The sequence below is a fragment of the Propithecus coquereli genome, unplaced genomic scaffold (assembly GCF_000956105.1).
Source record: "Propithecus coquereli isolate 6110/MARCELLA unplaced genomic scaffold, Pcoq_1.0 Scaffold228, whole genome shotgun sequence".
In the NCBI taxonomy this organism is placed as follows: Eukaryota; Metazoa; Chordata; class Mammalia; order Primates; family Indriidae; genus Propithecus; species Propithecus coquereli.
In genome coordinates this window covers 1,742,806-1,764,055 of record NW_012147819.1, presented here as the reverse complement: position 1 = coordinate 1,764,055, position 21,250 = coordinate 1,742,806, and the positions used below count along the sequence as shown (strand labels likewise).

The window sequence follows — 21,250 nt, the reverse complement described above, 5'->3', positions numbered from 1 at the left end:
GCTCTCAAAACAATGCCCCAGGCTGGCGGGGCGCATGGGCCCCCAGTCGCCCCCGGGTGTGCGGCAGACTGGCTTCGGGCTCCTGGAGCCCCCAGCGAGGGGATCTGCAGGGCGGAGGCGACCCCAAGGGAAGGTGATGGGGGTGGGGGCAGTGGAGGCAAGAGGGCCCTCATCCCACTGCCAGGCATCTCTCGGAGCTCGGGCTCTGCTTAGCTCTTTGGTTCGGTGTGCTTCTGTTTCCTTAGGAGTTTATCTGCAAAGCAGTTTGTGTTGGGGAGAGGGAGTAAAGGCCTCTTGGTGCTTTTCTTAGAGACGAAAGGCCCAGGACCAATTCCGGGGAAGAGCGGCCTTCTACTGCCGGCCCGCGCCCTTCCTTGGCAGAGCAACCGGCAAAGAAGGCAAGACGAAAGTTGTTGGGCTTTTAAAGGGACGCAGATTTTTGGAGGTCAAGTTGTGCACTCCCTTCATATGGCGATTTTACTGGCGTGTTTACTGCCAGGAAGAGGTAGGAGATAACCCTGAGTGGGCTTTCGCCACCCACTCGTTAGACCCCTCCTCTAAGCAGCAGGAGCACAAAGTGTGCCCGGTAACTTGGGCCAGGGGGGCCACCAAGGCGGAAGGAGGGAAATAGGGAAGCCGCAGTCTGAGCCTGTTGATGGCTCTAAGTGGGCGAGAAGTAATAACAATGCGCCCACCTTACATATGAAAGAACCTCGCTCTCCAGGGATTATCTCTTTGGATCTGCACCTCCACCCCTAGAGGAAGGTTGGTGAGGGCGGAGGCAGCTTGCCGTGAGGGGAGACGGGGTGATTAGGGAAAAGGACCATCACACACACACACACACACACACAGACACCCCTACCCCTTCCCTTTCCTGGCACCTTATTCGCGGTTTACAGATGTGAACTTACTGTTTGCAGTCCTCAAAGACACTAGATCCCCAGCTCCACGAGAGCGGAGGCCGGCCTGTTTGTTCATCTCTGCACACCCGGCGCCCCGCGCGGTGCCCCGCGGTACATGTAGGATGAATGAACTAGGTCCGCCCAGGCCGCGACTAGGCCTCGTGGAACTCCAGGCTGAGCTCCTTCCTCTGCAACTCGCTCCTTCCCAGCCTGCCCACCTGGCACTTTTTCTGCCAGTTTCTTGTGCCGGCCACCGGTCTTTCCAAACTGTGCCCTGGGGGCCCATACTCCGGCTCTCCAGCGCGCCCTGCTGCAAGGGCCGGGTGCGTTAGGGCCCGTGATGCCTTCGAGTGTTGTGTCCCATTCTTTTAAGGGAGGAAAGTCTCTTCTCCCAAAGCAGTAAGTGATGGGCAGTCCTGTGAGATTCTGACGGGATTCTGCAGGGGCGTTTCTACAATGGCAAAATCTTGCAGACACTCACTGCAATGAAATAACAAGCCCAACACTTTATTGTTACTTAGTTTTCCATGTAAAGCTTTCCCCATACTACTCTATTTATAATGTTTTTAAGGCCGGGGGAGCACACCGCGTGGACCAAGCAGCTGCACTGTGGCTGGAGATTCAGGAGGAAACAAAGTTCGCCGAGGCGGCCTGGGGCGGGCAGGTCCCGGGCTCGAGCCCAGGCCACAAAGAGCCCGGGGGCATCCGGCTCGCGGCTCCCGAGGACGCCGTTCCGCCCGGCCATCCCGCCAGGAGAGCAGAAACTTCTGGCTGGGGCAAAACAAACCCCGGCCAGGGCCGCGCGGGGCCGGAGCGCGTTCCCGCCAGGACCCGGCTGCGAGGCCTCTCGCCGTGGGCGCCGCTGCCGCAGCCCGCGCCCCACTCGCTCACCGTTGGGGCGCAGCGGCCAGGCCCGTTTGTTGTTTAAAGCACGCCTAGAGCGCGCGCGCGGCAGGATCTGGGGAGGGGGCGCAGCCAGAATTTCCTTCCAGGGAGCGCGTAAGGGGCATTCTCAACGCAAAGCCAGACCGAGAAAGCAGTGACCAGCCCTCCTCGGATTACCCTTCTTTGGCTCCTCCCTTGCTCCCCCCACCTCAGATTTGCATAAAAAAGGCCAAGAAAACTCTGGCTGTGCCCCAGCCGCCGCTCACTCTGCTCCCCCGTGTCGGAGCCCCCCGGAGCTGCGCGCGGGCTTGTAGCGCCTCGCCCGCGCCATCCTCCCCGAGTCCGGCTTCTCCGCGCTCCGGCCGCGGGTTTCCAGGCCCCCGAGCCGCGCCGAGCGAAGCGAGCGGGCCAGGAACGAGCTAAGGCTCCGGCCGCCTCGCGCTTCCCCGGCTCCGCTCTCCGCCCCCCGGGGGTCGCGCGCCGACGATGCTGCAGGGCCCCGGCTCGCTGCTGCTGCTCGTCCTCGCCTCGCACTGCTGCCTGGGCTCGGCGCGCGGGCTCTTCCTCTTCGGCCAGCCCGACTTCTCCTACAAGCGCAGCAATTGCAAGCCTATCCCGGCCAACCTGCAGCTGTGTCACGGCATCGAGTACCAGAACATGCGGCTGCCCAACCTGCTGGGCCACGAGACCATGAAGGAGGTGCTGGAGCAGGCGGGCGCCTGGATCCCGCTGGTCATGAAGCAGTGCCACCCGGACACCAAGAAGTTCCTGTGCTCGCTCTTCGCCCCCGTCTGCCTCGACGACCTAGACGAGACCATCCAGCCGTGCCACTCGCTGTGCGTGCAGGTGAAGGACCGCTGCGCCCCAGTCATGTCTGCCTTCGGCTTCCCCTGGCCCGACATGCTCGAGTGCGACCGCTTCCCCCAGGACAACGACCTCTGCATCCCCCTCGCTAGCAGCGACCACCTCCTACCGGCCACCGAGGAAGGTAAGCCTTCTCTCTCACTTCTCTCTCTCCCAGCTGCGCTGAGCCGCTCCCGGGGGATCCTGCTCCTGCCCGGAACCCCGGTGCGTCCTCGCTTGGGGTGCCAGTCCCAGTAAGGACAGACGCTGTCCCTGTCCTGGTCTGTCATCACGACAAGGCTGTATCAAATTTGAGGCACCCCAACCCCACCTCAAGTCTCTCATTCTTCTCCCGAGTTGTACCAGGTATACTTAGAGACAAGAAAAAAAAAAAGAAAAGAAAATGAAGAACTGAAAGGCGGCTTAAAAAAAGAAAAAGTAGATATACAGTTATTGTTGAAGATGCTAGTATTGGGGCCACCCTCTGAGTGGCCTTGCGTGGCGATCATTCTGGCCAGAGGCTCCTAACTCAGCCTCATTGGGCACCTTCCCAGCACTAGGCAGGAGTCTCGTCGCAGGAACGTTTCCCGCGCAGGCGGATGACAGGATGCCCAAGCATATAATCTTTTAAGGTCCTCTTTGTCCTTTTCCAATTTAGGTTTTGAAAATTAAACCGGACGGGCTCGGAGCATGTGGAAAATTGAGTATTGGTTGTAGCTGTTCAGGTGTTGAGGAAGAGGGCATAAAGGGAATCTCGGGGAGTCATCTTTCTATCACTCTCAGCTTTTATCTTACGGGTGGTTTTAATTAACTGGAGAAAATCATGCAAAAGACAGATTCTCAAGTTTTTAGAAAACAGAGGGGGAGTTCCTGTGCAAAAACCATCAAAGCAATGAAAACCTCATGGGCTCTTGATATTCTTCCTGAAAAGAAAACATACACAATGTGTCGGAGCTGATTTAGGTCCCCCGGGATGGAAAGGGGGCTTCCTAATCCCTTTCAGGGCTCCAGCAGCATCTCCCTTTCAATCTCTAATTGTTTTCCTACAGACATCATTAGTTAAAGAAAATGCAAAGTTCTTTAGCAATCTTTCCTGGCAGGCACCATGAGTTTGCAATCATCTTATTGGTTAGGTTTCTAATTTATTGCAAATGTTTGGCATTTTTCAAACATTTGTCCAACATATATCACAGACCAACCAATACAGGTTTGTAGTATTTTATATAATTCTGAGAACTCCTAATTGGAAATGTTTGATTTTGTTTGGGTGAGGGGAGTTAAGCGCAGTTTTGTGGGTGTTGCTTTTGTTTTTTATTTCGCATCATACACTGTACATTTCTCCAAAAAGGCACTTTTCCCCTTCAAAATAAAAGTCTTCAAAATTTGCTTTGTGATTTTCCTAATTTGATAAATAATGCTTCTATTGAGTCACGTAAAGTTTTTCTGGGAAAATTCAATTTTATATAAGTGAAAAATTTTCTAATTTCACCTAAATTTTAAAGGCAGCATTAACACATTTATAAATAAGAGAAAGGAAATATGTTTTCTTTTTTCCTTTTTCTTGAGAAATCAGAGTCTTAGAGAGCCTCTCTGATAATTGTGCTAGGAGCACATAATTCCTCGGTTTGGTCAGACCCCATAAACACTTTTGCTTCATCTTTGATTAGCTTTAGGAGCAGGTTTGTTTGTTTGCTTGTTTGTTTTGAGAGTTTGAAACAGGCAAAGAGGGGCAAGAAGAGCCTGCACCAGGAAGTTTGTAGATAACAATGAAATAAATACTGACTAACTCAAGCACAAACTTAGCAGAAGGCACAAGGTGACAAAGAACGAGTTAGAGCAGGCTGTTGTATTTATTAGTAAGGTGGAAACGGCCCATATGTAATCCTTACAAGACAAGCCAGCCACCCCTCCCAGCCCGGACTTGAAATATCTTGAAGTGAGTCCCCTGGGACACAGAGTTCTGATGAATTGAGTGGGCTACACTGGTGTCCTGCTGCTGAGAAGGACAATCTGTTGGCTGTATTTTGTGGTTACCAGTTTTCCCAAATCCTTCAGGGGCCTTTGGTTCTTTTGGTGCCTTCTCCTTAGACAGGCTTTGGGAATAACTGTTTCAGACTGAATTAGTCCCAGGAGTGGGGAGGATGAGCTAGAAAAGCTGCAACCTGTCCCAGTTAACAGTAGCCACACACCCCTGCACACTTTGCCCACAACTCCCTTTTTGAAAAGTCATCACTTTTTAAATACAATATATGAGCGTTCTCATTTTGCCCACCCAAATATGGGAAGCATGGGAGACTTTCTTAGGAATGAGTGATCCTACTTTTATAGAAGAGGCAGAAGCTAGGGTCATATAGGGTAATTGCTACTCTTGCCTGGGTAGGTCCCTTTGAGTTGTTTACAAACGCCACCTGCTGTTCCCTTTTAAGCAAACTTACTGAAGACTTTTTCCCATTTCTAGCACCAAAGGTTTGTGAAGCCTGCAAAAATAAAAACGATGATGACAACGACATAATGGAAACTCTTTGTAAAAATGATTTTGGTAAGTAATACAACAACGACAGAGTTCACATTCAAAAGTTTTGTTTACCAGTAAAACTTAAAGGCACAAATCATTAAGATGTTGCTAGCTAGATAAAGGTTGGGTGAAATGCAATCACAGCTCCTGTTTCCCCAATCATCTAACTTGCTCTATCCTAGTTTCCTCCTCATGTAACTGTCATTTATTGAGTCATATCTTGTTATGTGAGGTTCCTTGTTCTTTTAAGCTATAATCAAATAATGCCAATTATTCAGATTTTCAATTTTCATTGGCACACTTCAAATCTCATTGGTTTTTTCTTGCCAGCAAGCATAATCTTGAGCCATATTCTCTTTCAGTTACTTACCATGTGCACCAGGAATGGAAATGTAAATATTAGCCCCAGCAAAACAGATTCAAGGCATTACATTGGGCACAAATAAAAATTTACTCTGGCATCAAATCAAAATATTTTTACTTTATTCATAACCCATAATGATTTGCTCCTCTGTGTTTCACCATTAATGAATATATCCAAGGCACTGGTTAATAATTTGTTGGGGAGAGGGTCCTTAAATTTAAAAAAAAGCATGGGATACTGAGAAGACACCTATCATAGGACACTTAACAACCTTGAAATACCTTCTCAAAATCCTTTTGAAAAAAAGGCTTTGGTAAAGTTTTATGAGTAAGTCTGGACACAGTTGCCATACTTTTGCAAATAGTATTTAAAAAAAAAAAAAGCTTAGAAATTTACTTTAGCAAGATACATGAAAGATACCATGATAAGTCACTCCCCTTAAGAGAGGATTGTAAGAGGAAAGAGAGTTGGGATTTTGACCATACAGAACTCCACCAGCACCTCATCTGCTGACTTCAGGCTTCTCAGGTGAGGGGAGGAGCCCAGCTAGACATGGGATCAATGCTCAGTTCAGAGTTGGCAATGGCCAAGAACTTCCCCCAGGCTCCAGAGGCTTTCTTGCTCTCATCCTGTTCCACAGGCAGGCACCTTTTGGTGTGTTGGAATGGTTGGCACAAACTTACTAGTAAACAGGATTCCCTGCTCTATCGATAAGGGACGCCAGCAGATCCATATTAATATTTGTACATATTCAGCTAAGTCCTTAAGACTGATGGAAGTCACTCCAGCTCCCACTATTGATGCCCTCCCACTCTCCTTACCTTACCATCCCAGAAATCTCAGGCCTGGTCAGTCGCTGACACTCTGGAACAATCCAGTCACTGCTCCCTGACAGCCCCAGGTCTCTTCCAGGAAGTGTCCTGGGTTTAACCTTGTCTGGTCCCAGAACAACCATACCCCAGTGTTAGGAAAGACTTCTCACTGCTGAGGAAGGAGAATAAAGTAGCTCAAAGCCCCAACCAACCCTTTTTCTCAGGAAGAGCCACAGATGGGGTTGATAGGGTTTCATGTATCTGTATTCAGATACATACAGCTCTCAAACTGGCTGAGGGCCAGGCATGGTGGCAACAGATAATCCCAAATTGCCAGAGCCTTACCAAAACACAGTTCTTAGCTTCCATGCTGCGTGACTTAATTAAGGGCAAGATTAAAAAAAATCATTTTAATAAAATGTATATTAAAATGCTATAAAATATAATATTTTCTTCTGGGAGCTTATGTCCTTTGCACTACATACGATACAGATCTCTCTACTGACCTCCAATGAAAAAGCTGGTGGTTATGTTGTGTGGCTCCAAAACAACTGACTTTGGAAAACACATACACGTATTTCTTGCTTTGAGGCGGACCTTTCAGAAGACTCCCTTTCTAAGGATGCCCCATCAAGACCTGAGCCACAGCTGGGCGTGGTGGCTCAGGCCTGTAATCCTGGCACTCCGGGAGGCCAAGGCGGGAGGATAGCTCAAGGTCAGGAGTTCAAGACCAGCCTGAACAAGAGCGAGACCCCATCTCTACTAAAAATAGAAAGAAATTAGCTGGACAACTAAAAATATATAGAAAAAATTAGCCAGGCATGGTGGCGCACGCGTGTAGTCCCAGCTACTCAGGAGGCTGAGACAGAAGGATCGCTTGAGCCCAGGAGTTTAGGTTGCTGTGAGCTAGTCTGATGCCATGGCACTCTAGCCCAGGCAACAGAGCAAGACTCTGCCTCAAAAAAAAAAAAAGACCTGAGCCAAAAAATGGGGGTGTGTGCGAATGAGCCCTAGTGTTCTCTCACTCCTTGAAGAGGGAAAGCCTTTCAAAACAACATGGAAGTTATCACACTTAATGTATCATGCGTACAGATATCTCACAAGCTTTGTTTTGTATTTCTTCACTCTCCTTTTGACCCTAAAGAGATAATGAAGCAGAATTTCAAGAAGTGTGTCATATAGTCTTGGTTTATAAGCAGTATTCCTTATTGTCTCTGTTCTTTGGGGAGTAAGGAGGGAGGAAGACAAACAAGAGTAGAAATCTGATTTATTTAACTTGAATCATCTGGAAGGGCATCAGACTCTCCCACAATGCACTCCCGAAGTACAGGAAAATACAGACCACCTACTGCAGTGGTGCAAGTACTGGTGAATGAAAAATGGCTCAAAACTGCCTTCCTATTATACAACCTATGGTTGGACCAGATAATCTCACTCTGCCTCCTCTCATATCCTGTGTCCCCAGTCACATCTTCCAGGGCAGAAAAAGTTATTTTGGAGCTTTAATTCCCTATGTTTGGTCCCAGCTGAAAAATCCAAGGAGGAAATCCCAAATGTTTTCTCATGGTCAGAGTTTGCAAAATTGGTTATTTTAGAGCTAGACAAAGATGAGTTATAAATCTTCCACCTAGACAAAAATGATAATTTTTCTGATGTTTGGCACTCAAGAATATTTCATTTGACCAGGTGAAATCTTGCACATGCCCTGTCTGTGCTATAGACAAAGCTCCCAGGTAACATGTCAGTCCATTTCTCCCACGGTGGTGAGGTCTCCCAGCACCCCACCCCCTACGCAGAAGCTACAGGAACATGCCACATTTCCACATGGCTTATTCTATGACTTGAGTCTCATAAACTTTGAACACTCAGTGCTACGGTTCAGATGCATATCATATCAGACAAAAACCATGGTCGGCCAAGTCACAGCATCCTTGATTTATTTGGTTGAGTTTCTACGATTTCCTGGTTGACTAGAAATTCATACTCAGTCAAATTCCCTTTCTGAGATTTAGAAAAAGGAAAAGAAAACCTCAGAGTTATACATACACAGAAAACTCTTCCTCGATTACTAATTTAAACACTAGATTCAACCCAAAATCAGGAAGTCATACTTGCACTCCATCCACAGAGAACAGCTGTCAGTGGGACCAAGGGTCTTAGGACATATTGGAGTTGGGCAAGTTAATGCTCCAATCAGTGCAAGAAAACATGACTTTGTCTCAAGAGAACACAGTGGTGGTATAGGAGGAGGTTTGGGAACCAGAATTCTGAGTACTAGACTCAGCTAGGAAACAACCTAACTGGGTGACCTCATGCAAGTCACTAAACTCTGGATTTAAGATTCTTTGTGTACGAACAAGAGATTTTAACGGAATGATCCCTTCTAACCTTAAAATTCTATCCTTTTCCTGCCTTCATGGAGTCTTGAAATTTAATTCCACCATGTACATTTGTAGGGTTTTCTTTCCCAAAACATACTGTTCATGTCTATAAAACGTGTCCTTTATAGTAAACCACTTACTTTTGGTCTTCAAATTCTAATGAGTCTACATATACATTTTGGAAACAGTACATATATGATCTGTAAATGCCTTGGCATTGGACAGGCAAATGAGAGCATATGAGGATGAGATCTCCAGAAAAACACTTTTATGGCTAAACATGTTGTGCTCTTAAAAAGAAACTTGCATATTTTTTCTCCTAGTTACTTTACCAAATCAAATGCAGATGTAAGATCAATTCTCCTTCCTTGTAATCTGTTCTTTAGAAAACAATGATTGTGTGATACAATTTCCTTACAGGTTTGTCCAAAAACCTCTCTGACATAATAAATTGAGTTTAAAGTTTACAGCCACAGAAGGATCATGTTTCACCTAAGAGTCAGGCATTTCTTTTCATGCTGAAGTTTCCAATAGGGAAAGTCATTTGTTGGGGAGAGCAGGAACCACATGCAACCTTCTTACAAACACAAGGGCGAGGAAACAAGAAGAAAAGTTAATTGAGTCCTGCAAAGAGAAAGAGTTTTGAAAGGATGGCTGATTTGAAACAAAGTGCCTGGCAAAGGCTTTGAGGCTTTAGAAATGGAGCCACCTGCTGCCCCCAGCTCCCAACCCCCTACCTGCAGCCTCTGACAGTCTCATTAACTCTGGGAAGCTCATCTTCCCTCCCGAAGGCTAAGTCACACAAACAGGCTGCAGAATGGGGTGAGGAAACTTCCAACCTATACTGTATTCCTTCATTATAACTGGGAGGATTCTTTCTGCCCTCTCTTGTCTTCATAGCATTGAAAATAAAAGTGAAGGAGATAACCTACATCAACAGAGATACCAAAATCATCCTGGAAACCAAGAGCAAGACCATTTACAAGCTGAACGGAGTGTCTGAGCGGGACCTGAAGAAATCGGTGCTGTGGCTCAAAGACAGCTTGCAGTGCACCTGTGAGGAGATGAACGACATCAACGCGCCCTATCTGGTCATGGGACAGAAACAGGGCGGGGAGCTGGTGATCACCTCGGTGAAGCGGTGGCAGAAGGGGCAGAGAGAGTTCAAGCGCATCTCCCGCAGCATCCGCAAGCTGCAGTGCTAGTTCCCGCGCCCGGATGGCATCCGACAGGCCAGCCCCGGAGGAGCGCGGCTGACGTTTCCCAAGCACAGTCCCGGCTGCCAGCGCTCGGTCCCCAGCCTGGAGCAGCTGCCCCTGCCTTTTGCACGTTTGCATCCCCAGCATTTCCTGAGCTATAAGGCCTTAGGAGGCCTCAGGAATGGATAGCTGTTTTCACATAAAGGAAAAACCCACCCAAATCTTGTAGAAATGTTCAAACTAATAAAATCATGCATATTTTTATGAAGTTTTAAAATAGCTCACTTTAAAGCTAGTTTTGAATAGGCTCAACTGTGACTTGGATATGGTTTTGTTTTGTTTTGCTTTTCTGTTTGAGTCAGCTGATTTTCACTTCCCACTGAGGTTGTCAGAACATGCAAATTGCTTCATTTTTCTCTGTGGCCCAAACTTGTGGGTCACAAACCCAGTTGAGATAAAGCGGGCTGTTATCTCAACATCTTCCTCAGCTCCAGCCTGAGACACTGTCTAAGTCTCCTAATAATTGGTCATTTTACACCCTCCTTGGGAACTTAAGCTGTTGCATGTATCACATTCCAACTACAGTACTCTCATTTATAAAAAGCACATTAACCATTCCTCATAGCATGATTTCTTCAAATAAAGGGCAAAACAAATAAATTTTATAATTGACCTGAGTACCTTAAGCCTTGTTTAAAACATTTTTACTTAATTTTTGCAAATTAAACCATTGTAGCTTACCTGTAATATACATAGTAGTTTACCTTAAAAAGTTGTAAAAATATTGCTTTAACCAACATTGTAAATATTTCAGATAAACATTATATTCTTGTATATAAATTTTACATCTGTTTTACCTATTCTCGTCTTCTGTCTTGTCTTAGTAAAAGGATCTGGGAAGGGAGCTATGAATGAGGGGTCACTTTCTTCTGTGAGGCCTGGCCCTCCAGCAGTTTGAAGATATCTGCTTCTCAAGTGACACAAAGTGTCTCCCCTGGCCCCACATCACCCTGCCCTCTCACCCTGTGCCTCACATCTCACACAGACTGCACCGCTGCTGACCCTGTGGGAGGCAGAGATTTGCAGGCGCTGGTAAAGGGTTGCCTTCTTTTGCCCCTTCTCAGCAGTTCAGCTACAGCTGTGTGGCAATACCACTCTGAGGTTCATGAGCTTTACAGTTGTGCTTTTCATTTCCTGAAATTTTCATATTGAAAAAGAATAACCATTGCAAAAATGTTAATTTTTTTCCCCACCTAAACTCTAACCCTCAGATAAAGAAAGCCATGATTTGTAGAGTATGCACTGCAAGGCAGGGAGTAGAAAGGGGATGGTGAATAACTAGCATGAAGATAAGAAAGAAGCAGGACAGATAGACATCCATCCATAAAATGTCTGTCTTAGTCCTTTTGGGCTTCTGTAACAAAATACCTTAGACTGGGTAATTTATAAGGAACAGACATTTATTTCTCACAATTCTGGAGGCTGGGAAGTCCAAGATCAAGACATCAGCAAACTTCATAGATGATGCCTTCTTGCTGTGCCCTCCCATGGCAGAAGGGGCAGACAAATTCCCTCAGGTCTCTGTTACAAGAGCACTAATCTCATTCATGAGGGCTCTGCCCTCATGACCTAGTCACTTCCCAAAAGCCCCACCTCTTAATACTAACATGTTAGGGATTAGATTTTAACATATGCATTTTGGAGGGATATAAACATTCAGGCCATAGCAATGTCCATCCAAACACTTCATCATTTTATTATGGAACCTTCACAGAAATTCTATCAGACACATAAGGAAACAGAGGTTAGGCAGTACAGCTCGTAAGAGGCAGCTCCATCATAATTTTATGGGACCACCGTCATACATGTAGTCCGTCTTTGACCAAAGTGTCATTATGTGGAGCACGACTGTATGTCTCTCTATAGACGTTCCAACCCCCCCACCCCACACCTCTTGTTCCTGTCTTTGATGAGGGCACAAGCTAATGAGATATGCTTAGGGCAGAGCAGATAAGTTTTTGTTTGATTTTGCATTTTGTCTTATTGTTTTGCTTTGTATAATGGTTCAAATATACATGGTTCATTTATTCTTGAAATAATCACGATTGCATTCTGAGTTACTTTTTCAACTATCAGATTTCTTTTGTAAGCAGATGAAAACATGACTGTCCATCCATTATTGGAATAAGACAGCAAGTAACGAAGGACACTGGATTTCTGAGTTTCTTAAGATGATTCATGACCCATTAATAAACTTAAAATGCCCAAAATTGGGATCAGCCTAAATGGAAAAGTTAAAAAATATAAAAACTGCATATCTACTATGCATTTAATTCCTCTTCCCTTTAACAAATAGCTTGATAATTGCGTTATTCTACAAGAACATATTTATAAGAGGTTTCTGGGCAGCATTTCTTAAGTGCACAAAGGATAGCCCCTGTCTACATGCACAAATCAGTATACTGAAACTCATGGAATTAAAAAGGATCAGTTTTATCTAAAAACACTCTCCATTCCCATCTTAGTCTTTTTTCTAAAACAAAATACCACAAAGTAATTTATAAACAATAGAAATGTATCTGGCCCACGTTTCTGGAGGTTGGGAAGGTCAAAAGCGTGGCACTGGCAAGGGCACTAGTGTGCCACGTCCTCCCACGGTGGAAGGAGAAAGAGCAAGTGAGTGAGCGAAACAGAGGGAGGAAGGGGCCGAACTTACCATCTTCATCTAGAACCCACACACAAGGTAACAGCATTAACCCATTCCTGAGGGCAGAGCCCACTTGACCCAATCACCTCCTAAAGGTCCCACTTCTCAACACTGTTGCGTTGGGAATTAAGTTTCTAATACATGAACTTTGGGGAACACATTCAAACCATAGGAATTCCTTATTCTCTATTCTATCATCAAATGATAATCTGGCTGATCTTTTTACCTTCCAACTCTTGTTTACTATCAGGTTTTCAATGTTCCTGATGGGGGGATTAGTTTGGAAAGCAAATCCAGGCATATGTATCCCTAATGCAGTCATTGCATCTGGATTATTGAACAATGTGATTTTTGCCTATGAATCACATTGCACAAGTACAAATCAATTTATAAATTCAGCAACTATTTAATGAGCACCAACTAAAGACATTGGCTTATTCATTCAATAAATATGAATTGAGCGCTTACCCACATGCCAGGCACTGTTCTAGGTGGCGAATACACAATGATCTGCTCTCCTTCAGTTTATATTATAGAGTCCGGAACTGTGTTAGGCACTGGTGACACAGAGATGGGTCCTTCCCAAAAGAAACTCATAATCCACCAAGGGAGAAAAGCATACAAACTGAATACTTTCACATCCAATTGCCTTTAATATGTCCTAAATAAGCACAGTTTTAGCCATTGACAGCCTTCCTGCTTTGTATACTCTGCAAAACTGCACCCAATATCTGCTAGCATAGATAAAACAAACAGTGTAGCAGGAAAAGACCCCAAGCCACTGCTGTCCTTAGAAGCTATCTGATCCAGGAGCTCCCCACCTTGCTGATTATAAGGTCATACAATGGATCCACCATTCTTATTCAACACAGTACTGGAAGTTCTAGACAACACAATAAGGAAAGAAAAGTGAAAAGAAAAAAGAGAGGGGCAGAAGAGAGAAGAGAGAGAGTACGAAAATCCAGATTGAAAAGAAAGAAGTAAAACAACTACCTCCTATGCACAGATGACATGAACTTGCATATAGAAAATCCTAATAAGAGGCATAAGATGTGCCCTTAACAAAATTCCATGCAGTTTAGAATGAACATATCCTAATTCTTATCTTATAATGAGCATATACAACTCTCATATATGAGTACATTCTTATTTTGTATGATAATACTTTTATAACATATTCTTATTTTATAATGATAATACTTATATTTTATAATATACTACTTCTTATCTATATTTAGTCTGTATCCATGTGCAGAGTTCTCACTCGTTCTGTAATGGGTAGAGAAGGAAAGGCCGTGACCACAGTGACAACAGCCCCCTCTCCTTCCTGGAGGAACCACTGCAGGTGATGAATTAAGGGAAACCACCTGTCCTCACTCTGCCTGTATAAGCCAGTGAGGGGCCTGGGAGCAGAATCACCACCAACTCAAGTGGGCTCCAGGCCAGACATTGAGACAGGTGCAGTGGTAGAATGAAAGATGACTAGAAGAGGGTCTCTGCTCTCCAGGGGTTTGCAATGGGTGGCTGACAGAGATATACTTACCAGCACCTTCAATACAAAGCAGTCTGGAATAGAGGCAGGTGCAAAAAACTGTGGGAGCAAGGGGCTAAAAGGGATGTATTGCCACTGGGGCTCTGGGAAAGCCTGGCAAGGGAACAAACAGTCGAGGGGTGGGACTTCTGCAGATTAAAGTGAAGACAAGACTGGGCATGGTGGTGCACTCTGCAGTCCCGGCTACTGGGCACACTGAGGTGGGAGGATTGCTTCAGCCCAGGAGTTCAAGGTTGCAGCAAGCTATGATCGCACCACTGCACTCCATCCTGGGCAACATACTGAGACCTTTTCTCTACATACATGTATACATACATACATATTAATACATACAAGAAAGGGCTTTGCAAGCAGAGGGGATGGCCCAAAAGTCCTTATTCATCCTTATTTGTAAAATGAGGATTATAATAGTACACCTCCCTCATAGTGTTATTTTTAGGATTAAACATATGTAAAGCACCTGGCACTCATCGGGACTATAAAATGTTTTAGCTATTGTCATGCGCAGGAAGCAGAGTAAGAAGTAAAGCCAGAAGTGCACACTGGAGGGCAAAAATAACTGTGTCCTCTTGTTGCTTCTGTAACTGATCTTGTTTCAAGCCCCCAAGGAGGACAAATATCTAAAGTCAAGAGAAAATAGGAATATTAGTATTTCTCTTTCACAGGAATGGGACTTCTATGGGACTGAATTGCAATATGATCTTGGCAATTAACCTGAAGGATAGGAATTATGATGGCAAGTCCTTGGCCTTAACTAAAAATAAAAAGTACAGGACGCCACACCACAACAGGGTTTCCCGAGGACACGCCCAGTGAAGCAGCGGGCCTCCCCACACAATGTAGGGATTAGGGAGCTGGGACAGCAGTGGCTGCTGCTATACATTCTTAGATAAAGCAATTAGTTTCTTTTGACTTAAATGTCTTCATCTGTAAACTGTAGATGGTGATACCTATCCCTGGGGGTCCTTCTGAGAATTAAATGATATGAGATATAAAATGTGCTTAGCCCAATGCCTTGGCACACTGTAGATGTTTGATAAATATTAACTATTTTTATAGCTAGGACAGTGGGAACTGGCTTGCTTGGGATGGCTGTCTGGCTTCTAACTATGTAAAGAAGAGACTTCTTAGAGGAGGCACTGGGGAAAGGAAAACAAGGAGAGGGGAGGGGAAGGAGCCTCATCAAGGATTTAAGTGTGGTTTTCCCTCCTGCTGAGAGGGCCCCTGCACTCAATAAACTAGAATGACCCTAGCTGAACTTCCAGGCTTGAAAGTATGGTTGGTTTTTAAAAGGAGTTTTTCTTTTTCAAGATCAATTGTTCAACAGCACTGAAAAGCTTGCCCTAGGAAGAAGCTCAATCCTAAAACCTGCAGGGTAAGCCATTAAAAGAAGGAATGTGCCATTTCTCAATAGGGAGCAGGGTGCACCAGGCATACGCTGTCTGACTGCTGGACTCTGCTGCCTCGTCGACTCTAAATTAACCAGAAATCTGAGAACCTGAAAGCTGAGCCCTAGCTAATATTATTTAAATCTGCGGTCCCCAACCCAGTTAGGCCTGTTAGGAACCGGGCTGCACGACAGGAGGCGAGGGTGGCAAAGGAAGCTTCATCTGTATTTAGGGCCTCTCCCCATCGCTCCCCATCACCGCCTGAACTCCACCTCCTGTCACATCACCAGAGGCCTTAGATTCTCATAGGAGCTGGAATCCTACTGTAAACTGCGTATGCGAGGGATCTAGACTGCACACTCCTTATGAGAATCTAATGCGTGATGATCTGAGGTGGATCTGAGGCGGTGATGCTAGCGCTGGGGAGTGGCTGCAAATACAGATTATCATTAGCAGAGAGGTTTGACTGCACAGAGAACATAATAAATCAATTACTTGCAGACTCATATCAAAACCCTTGAGTGGCAAGTGACAATTAAGCTGCATCTGGTGGCAGGCTTTACAGTGGCAAGTGAGCATCTTACTTCACTTGCACAGCTGCATCTGGCAGCAGGCTTTTAGTCAGAATCCGACACTTACTTTAGTCAGCGTGGCCCACCCATTACTTTACTTACCGCTTACGTCTGCGCCTCTTTCCTGCACTGCGCACTTGTCTCAGTCACCGTTTTGGTACGCCCACAAGCTAACCCCAGCAAAAATGAGTAAAAACCAAACGTCACTGGAGACCTTCTTTGAAAAGGGGGAAAGACCCAATGATGAGACAGCAGAATACTCTAAGACTGCCAACAGAATGAAAGCTGCATTTAAAAGAAAATACCAAGAGTCCTACTTAAATTACGGGTTCATTGCAACAGTTGATTCACATTCTCCAAGCCCACTATGTATAATATGTGGCGACCGGCTATCCAACAAAGCCATGAGACCTTCAAAACTGCTTCGTCACATGGAGACCAAACACCCTGCATTAAAAGAGTTTTTCAAAAGAAAAAACGTGAACATGAAGAACAGAAACAATTATCGAAGGCCACCACTTCATCAAATGTGTCTGCACTGAGAGCATGATTCTTAGTGGCTAACTGAATTGCTAAACTAAGAAGCCCTTTACTGCTGGTGAAGAGTTGATCCTGCCTGCTGCCAAGGTCATTTGCCATGAACTTTTAGGAACGGCTGCAGTTCAAAAGGTGGCACGTGTTCCTCTTCGGCTAGCACCATAACTAGAAGAAATGATGAAATAGCAGAGGATATTGAGACACAATTGTTAGAGAGGATTAATGAGTCACCGTGGTACACAATCCAGGCTGACGAGTCTACCAATGTTGACAAGGTAACAAAGCTTGTTTTTGTGCAATATATTTTTCAGGAGGACAAGCGTGAGGATATGTTACGTGCACTTTTGTTGCCAACCAACACCACAGCTGCAGAACTATTCAAGTCTTTGAATGATCACATGTCAGGACAACTGAATTGGCCATTTTGTGTCGGTATATGCACGGACAGAGTGGCTGCCATAACTGGACGGCTTTTTGGTTTCACTACTCAGGTCAAAATGTCACTTATGAATGTGAGTCTACACACTGTGTCATCCATAGAGAAATGCTGGCTAGCCGAAAAATGTCACCTGAACTGAAAAATGTTTTGCAGGATGCGATTAAAATTATCAACCACATTAAAGTACATGCCCTTAACTCACATTTGTTCATGCAGCTCTGTGAGGAAATGGACCCAGAGCACACACGTCTTCTCTTACACACAGAAGTGAGATGGCTTTCTACAGGTAGATCACTGGCCAGAGTTTTTGAGTTAAAAAAGCCACTCCAGAGCTTTCTTTTAGAAAAACAGTCACCATTGGCAGCACATTTCAGTGACACAGAATGGGTTGCAAAACTTGCTCCCTTGTGTGACAGAGTCAACCCTCTCAACAAACTCAATCTGTCGCTTCATGGGACAAGGACAACTGTGTTCAAGTCAGCAGATAAAGTGGCTGCATTCAAGGCCAAACTGGAATTATGGGGTGACGAGTGAACATTGGGATTTTCGCCATGTTTCAAACATTAGCAGAGATTTTGAAAGAGACTAAGCCAGAGACTTCTTTCTCGCAGCTGGTGCATGATCACCTATCTCAGCTTTCAAAAGAGTTTGAGCTTACTTCCCAACCACAAAATACCACCAAACTGGGAAGGAATGGATCCGCGATCCATTTGTGAATAAGCCATGTCAATCAACTTTGTCCATGCTAGAAGAGGATCAACTGCAAATGACGGTGGCCTTACAAGTATGTTTGAGACTTCAAATCTCCACACTTTCTGGATTAAAGTTAAGGTGGAATATCCTGAGATTGCCACAAAAGCACTGGAAAGCCTGCTTCCATTTCCAACATCCTATCTTTGTGAAGCAGGGTTTTCTGCAGTGACAGCAAACAGATGGAGATTACGGAGTAGACTGGACATAAGCAACATATTTTGGTATCACTGTCTCCCATCATCCCCAGATGGGATTGTCTAGTTGCAGCAAAACAAGCTCAGGGCTTCCACTGATTCTGCACTATGGTGAGTTGTATAATTATTTCATTATACATTACAATGTAATAATAATAGAAATAAAGTGCACAATAAATGTAATGCACTTGAATCATCCCCAAACCATTCCCCCACCCCCCTTACCCCCAGTCCATGGAAAAACTGTCTTCCATGAAATCGGTCCCTGGTGCCAAAAAGGTTGGGGACCACTGATTTAAATGAACCAGCTGTTACATGAACCTTAAACCACATGTCATTTGGTTGTGGGGCCGCCCTGGTCTAAGAGACATTAATACAGAGGGTTCCCAGCTTACAAACAGGTTATGTTCCAAACGTGCATTTGGAAGGCTGTGGTTTGAAAGGCAAAAGGCATTTTCCCAAAGAAGCAATGTTATAAATGGCAATTAGGGCCAAAAGCCAGCTCACAAAAAGCCATGTAACCATAAATATAGCTAAACACTGGACATTTCAGCCAAAAAGAGTAGAAATCAATAATGTTACAATATTAATAATTAAAGGATGAGATAAAAAATAAAGCTGAGTATCTTTCATTTGTCTTTTTAAGTTTTCAGTGCTTAAACAAAAGCAGATTTAATTAAAGGAGGATGAAAAGGTCTATCCAGTTAGGCAAAGGGGCCAGGGAACTGGGGCTGTAGTCAGGAATCCTGGTGCTTGGGAATCAGACCAACTTGCGGGATTTCTGCCAGATCTAAGGGGCATTAGTGTCTGCAACTGAAGACCAACATGGCACCAGAGAGGAATTTAGGGAGGGGGTGGAGTGGAAGGTTGGCATGTTTGAAAAGGAGTTAGCCTGGACATTTCCATGTAGCCATTTCATCACCCAAGGTGGGACCTGGCTTCCCTGTCCCTCCGCCTCTTAGATGATTATTCCCCTTAATGACAAGTACATCTCTGGCACCAAGAATCATGGGAGTCCAGGACTTTTGGTGCCTTTTTCATACTGATTTCTGAGATCAGATAAGCTCCTGGATGTTCTCACAGCCTGGATGGATTTGAATTTGACCTTCCCAACCCCTTTTAGATGAATCTGCACTTGCCATCGCCTTCACGGAGGAGAGGCCCCACCAATGGTCTGGACTCTCCCTCCGCCACCCTACTCCACATGTAACCAGCACTACACATAGCTGGAGACATTCTGAATCTCTAATTTTAGCTTAATGCTGAGAATCAAATACACATTTTGTCTGTCAAAATGAAAAAGACACGAGAAAAGCGGGAAGGAGTAAATTGAAAAAGGAAGTTACTTGAAAAAAGATCATTTGTAAAGTTAATACCATGAAGTTCTGCAAGATCTAAACATTAGGTGGCACCACTGTCCAGGGCAGTCAGGTTGCCCCTAGAAGGCGGAGGAGAAAGGGGGAAAATTAATGAGTGGTCAGGGTGTGGGTAGGAAGGCTAAAGGGAGCCACCGTGGAACAAGTAGCTTAACATGTACAGGTGTGCCTGTGAAGTGCGCACTCTGCATTAATTCACATGTACATAAATGCAACCATTAATTCCCTTAACATTACAAAAAAGCCTCATAGTTTTAATTTGAATTGGTTTATATCCCTTGCCCATTTTCTACTGATTTATGCTTTTTAAAAAATTAATTTCTAGCAGTTCTATTTATCCTGAATATTAACTTTTTTTTTTTTTTAAGACAGGTCTCACTCTGTCACCCAAGCTGAAGTGCAGTGGTGTGATCATACAGCTCACTGTAGTCTCCAGCTCCTGGGTTCAAGCGATGCTCCTGCCTCAGCCTCCCAAGTAGCCGGGACCATGACACCATGCCCAGTTATTTTTTATCTTTTAAGTAGAGATGGGGGTCTCGCCTTGTTGCCCAGGCTGGTCTTAAACTCCCAAAGTGCTAGGATTACAGGTGTGAGCCCCTATTCCCCTGAGTACTAATCTTGTGTCAGTCAGATATATGAAAATATATTCTCTTGGTCCATGGCTTATCTCTTTTTTAATGGCAACTTTCTATTGTACAGATATTTTCTATTTTAATATAGACTTTTAATTTTTTTCCTTTGTGGTTTGCTCGTTTTGAGTCTTATTTAATTGTTTAATACACCTTTTCCTATCTTGAGATCATAAAGATAATCTCTTAAATCATCTTCAACTTTTGCTTTTTAACCACCTGTTTTGTCTTGGGGTGGATAATTACTGTTCTTATGGATAAGCTAATTACTAAATAGTCCATCCTTTATTTGCGATTCATGAAACTAGTTTTCTATAAACGTATGTGCCTATTTAGGGTCTTCCTGTTCTGCTGCCCGGGTCCATTAGTCTATTTCTATACCAAATATCATACTTACTTGGCTAACTATTCTTAACCCCATTTTGTTTCTCAAACACCTTCACCATATTAGCTCATGTCTTCCACTGAATCATTACAATCCCTCAGAGCTCAGATTGCTGATGACAGGAGGATGCACAGACTATAGCTAATATGCTGAAAGGATTAATGCTAAGCAACAGGAAAACGGTTCATCTATTGCAGGACTTAAGACAGAGTCAGCTGCCAACCATTTGATTTGGGAAACACAGTTGCAAATTAATTAACCTTGGTTCAGTGAGCTACTCCAGACAGCAGTGCCTAACTTGCTGGGAAATGAAATATTGGTTCTGGCTATCTGGAATTTGAACACAAAAGGAACCAGGTATGAGAGGAGGACAGATTAGAGCAAATCCATCATTACTGGCGGGAAAGAAATGGTCTTTTGAGTTTTATTCTGATATGGTTGTTGAGCAGAAACTAGAAGAAACATGATTACCTTTGTGTTTACATGGGTCTCCGGTGAAATATGTGTACCTTTTTGGCGTCAATTAATCAGGGAAGAGAGTTTCAAATCAGGCAGCTAGAACTTACATAATAATAATCATGGGCCAGAATTTTATAGGAAAGGAACTTCCATTTCCATCTGGACCATTTTATTTTGTTTTGTTTTGTTTTGTTTATTTGGCTGTCTTGGAAGAATCCAGATAAATTCGAGAATATCCTGGGCTGGACAGAAAAAAATGTCTTTTGCCACATGAAGGCAGGCCAGAAGATAGGTAGGGATGCAACGTGTTCAAACGAACTATCTTTGTTCCCAAAAAATCTGCTGTTCTTTCAATCGT

At 44.5% G+C, this 21,250-nt stretch overlaps 1 protein-coding gene across 1 annotated transcript; it reads left to right on the top strand.

Annotated features, from left to right (window-relative positions):
* The first annotated feature begins 2,047 nt into the window (after positions 1-2,047).
* On the top strand, positions 2,048-9,907 carry SFRP2 (secreted frizzled-related protein 2). Its single transcript, XM_012645256.1, has 3 exons — positions 2,048-2,775; positions 5,089-5,169; positions 9,603-9,907. The coding sequence occupies exons 1-3, from the start codon at positions 2,274-2,276 to the stop codon at positions 9,905-9,907; spliced, it is 888 nt and encodes a 295-aa protein (XP_012500710.1). The 5' UTR covers positions 2,048-2,273.
* Positions 9,908-21,250: the final 11,343 nt, after the last annotated feature.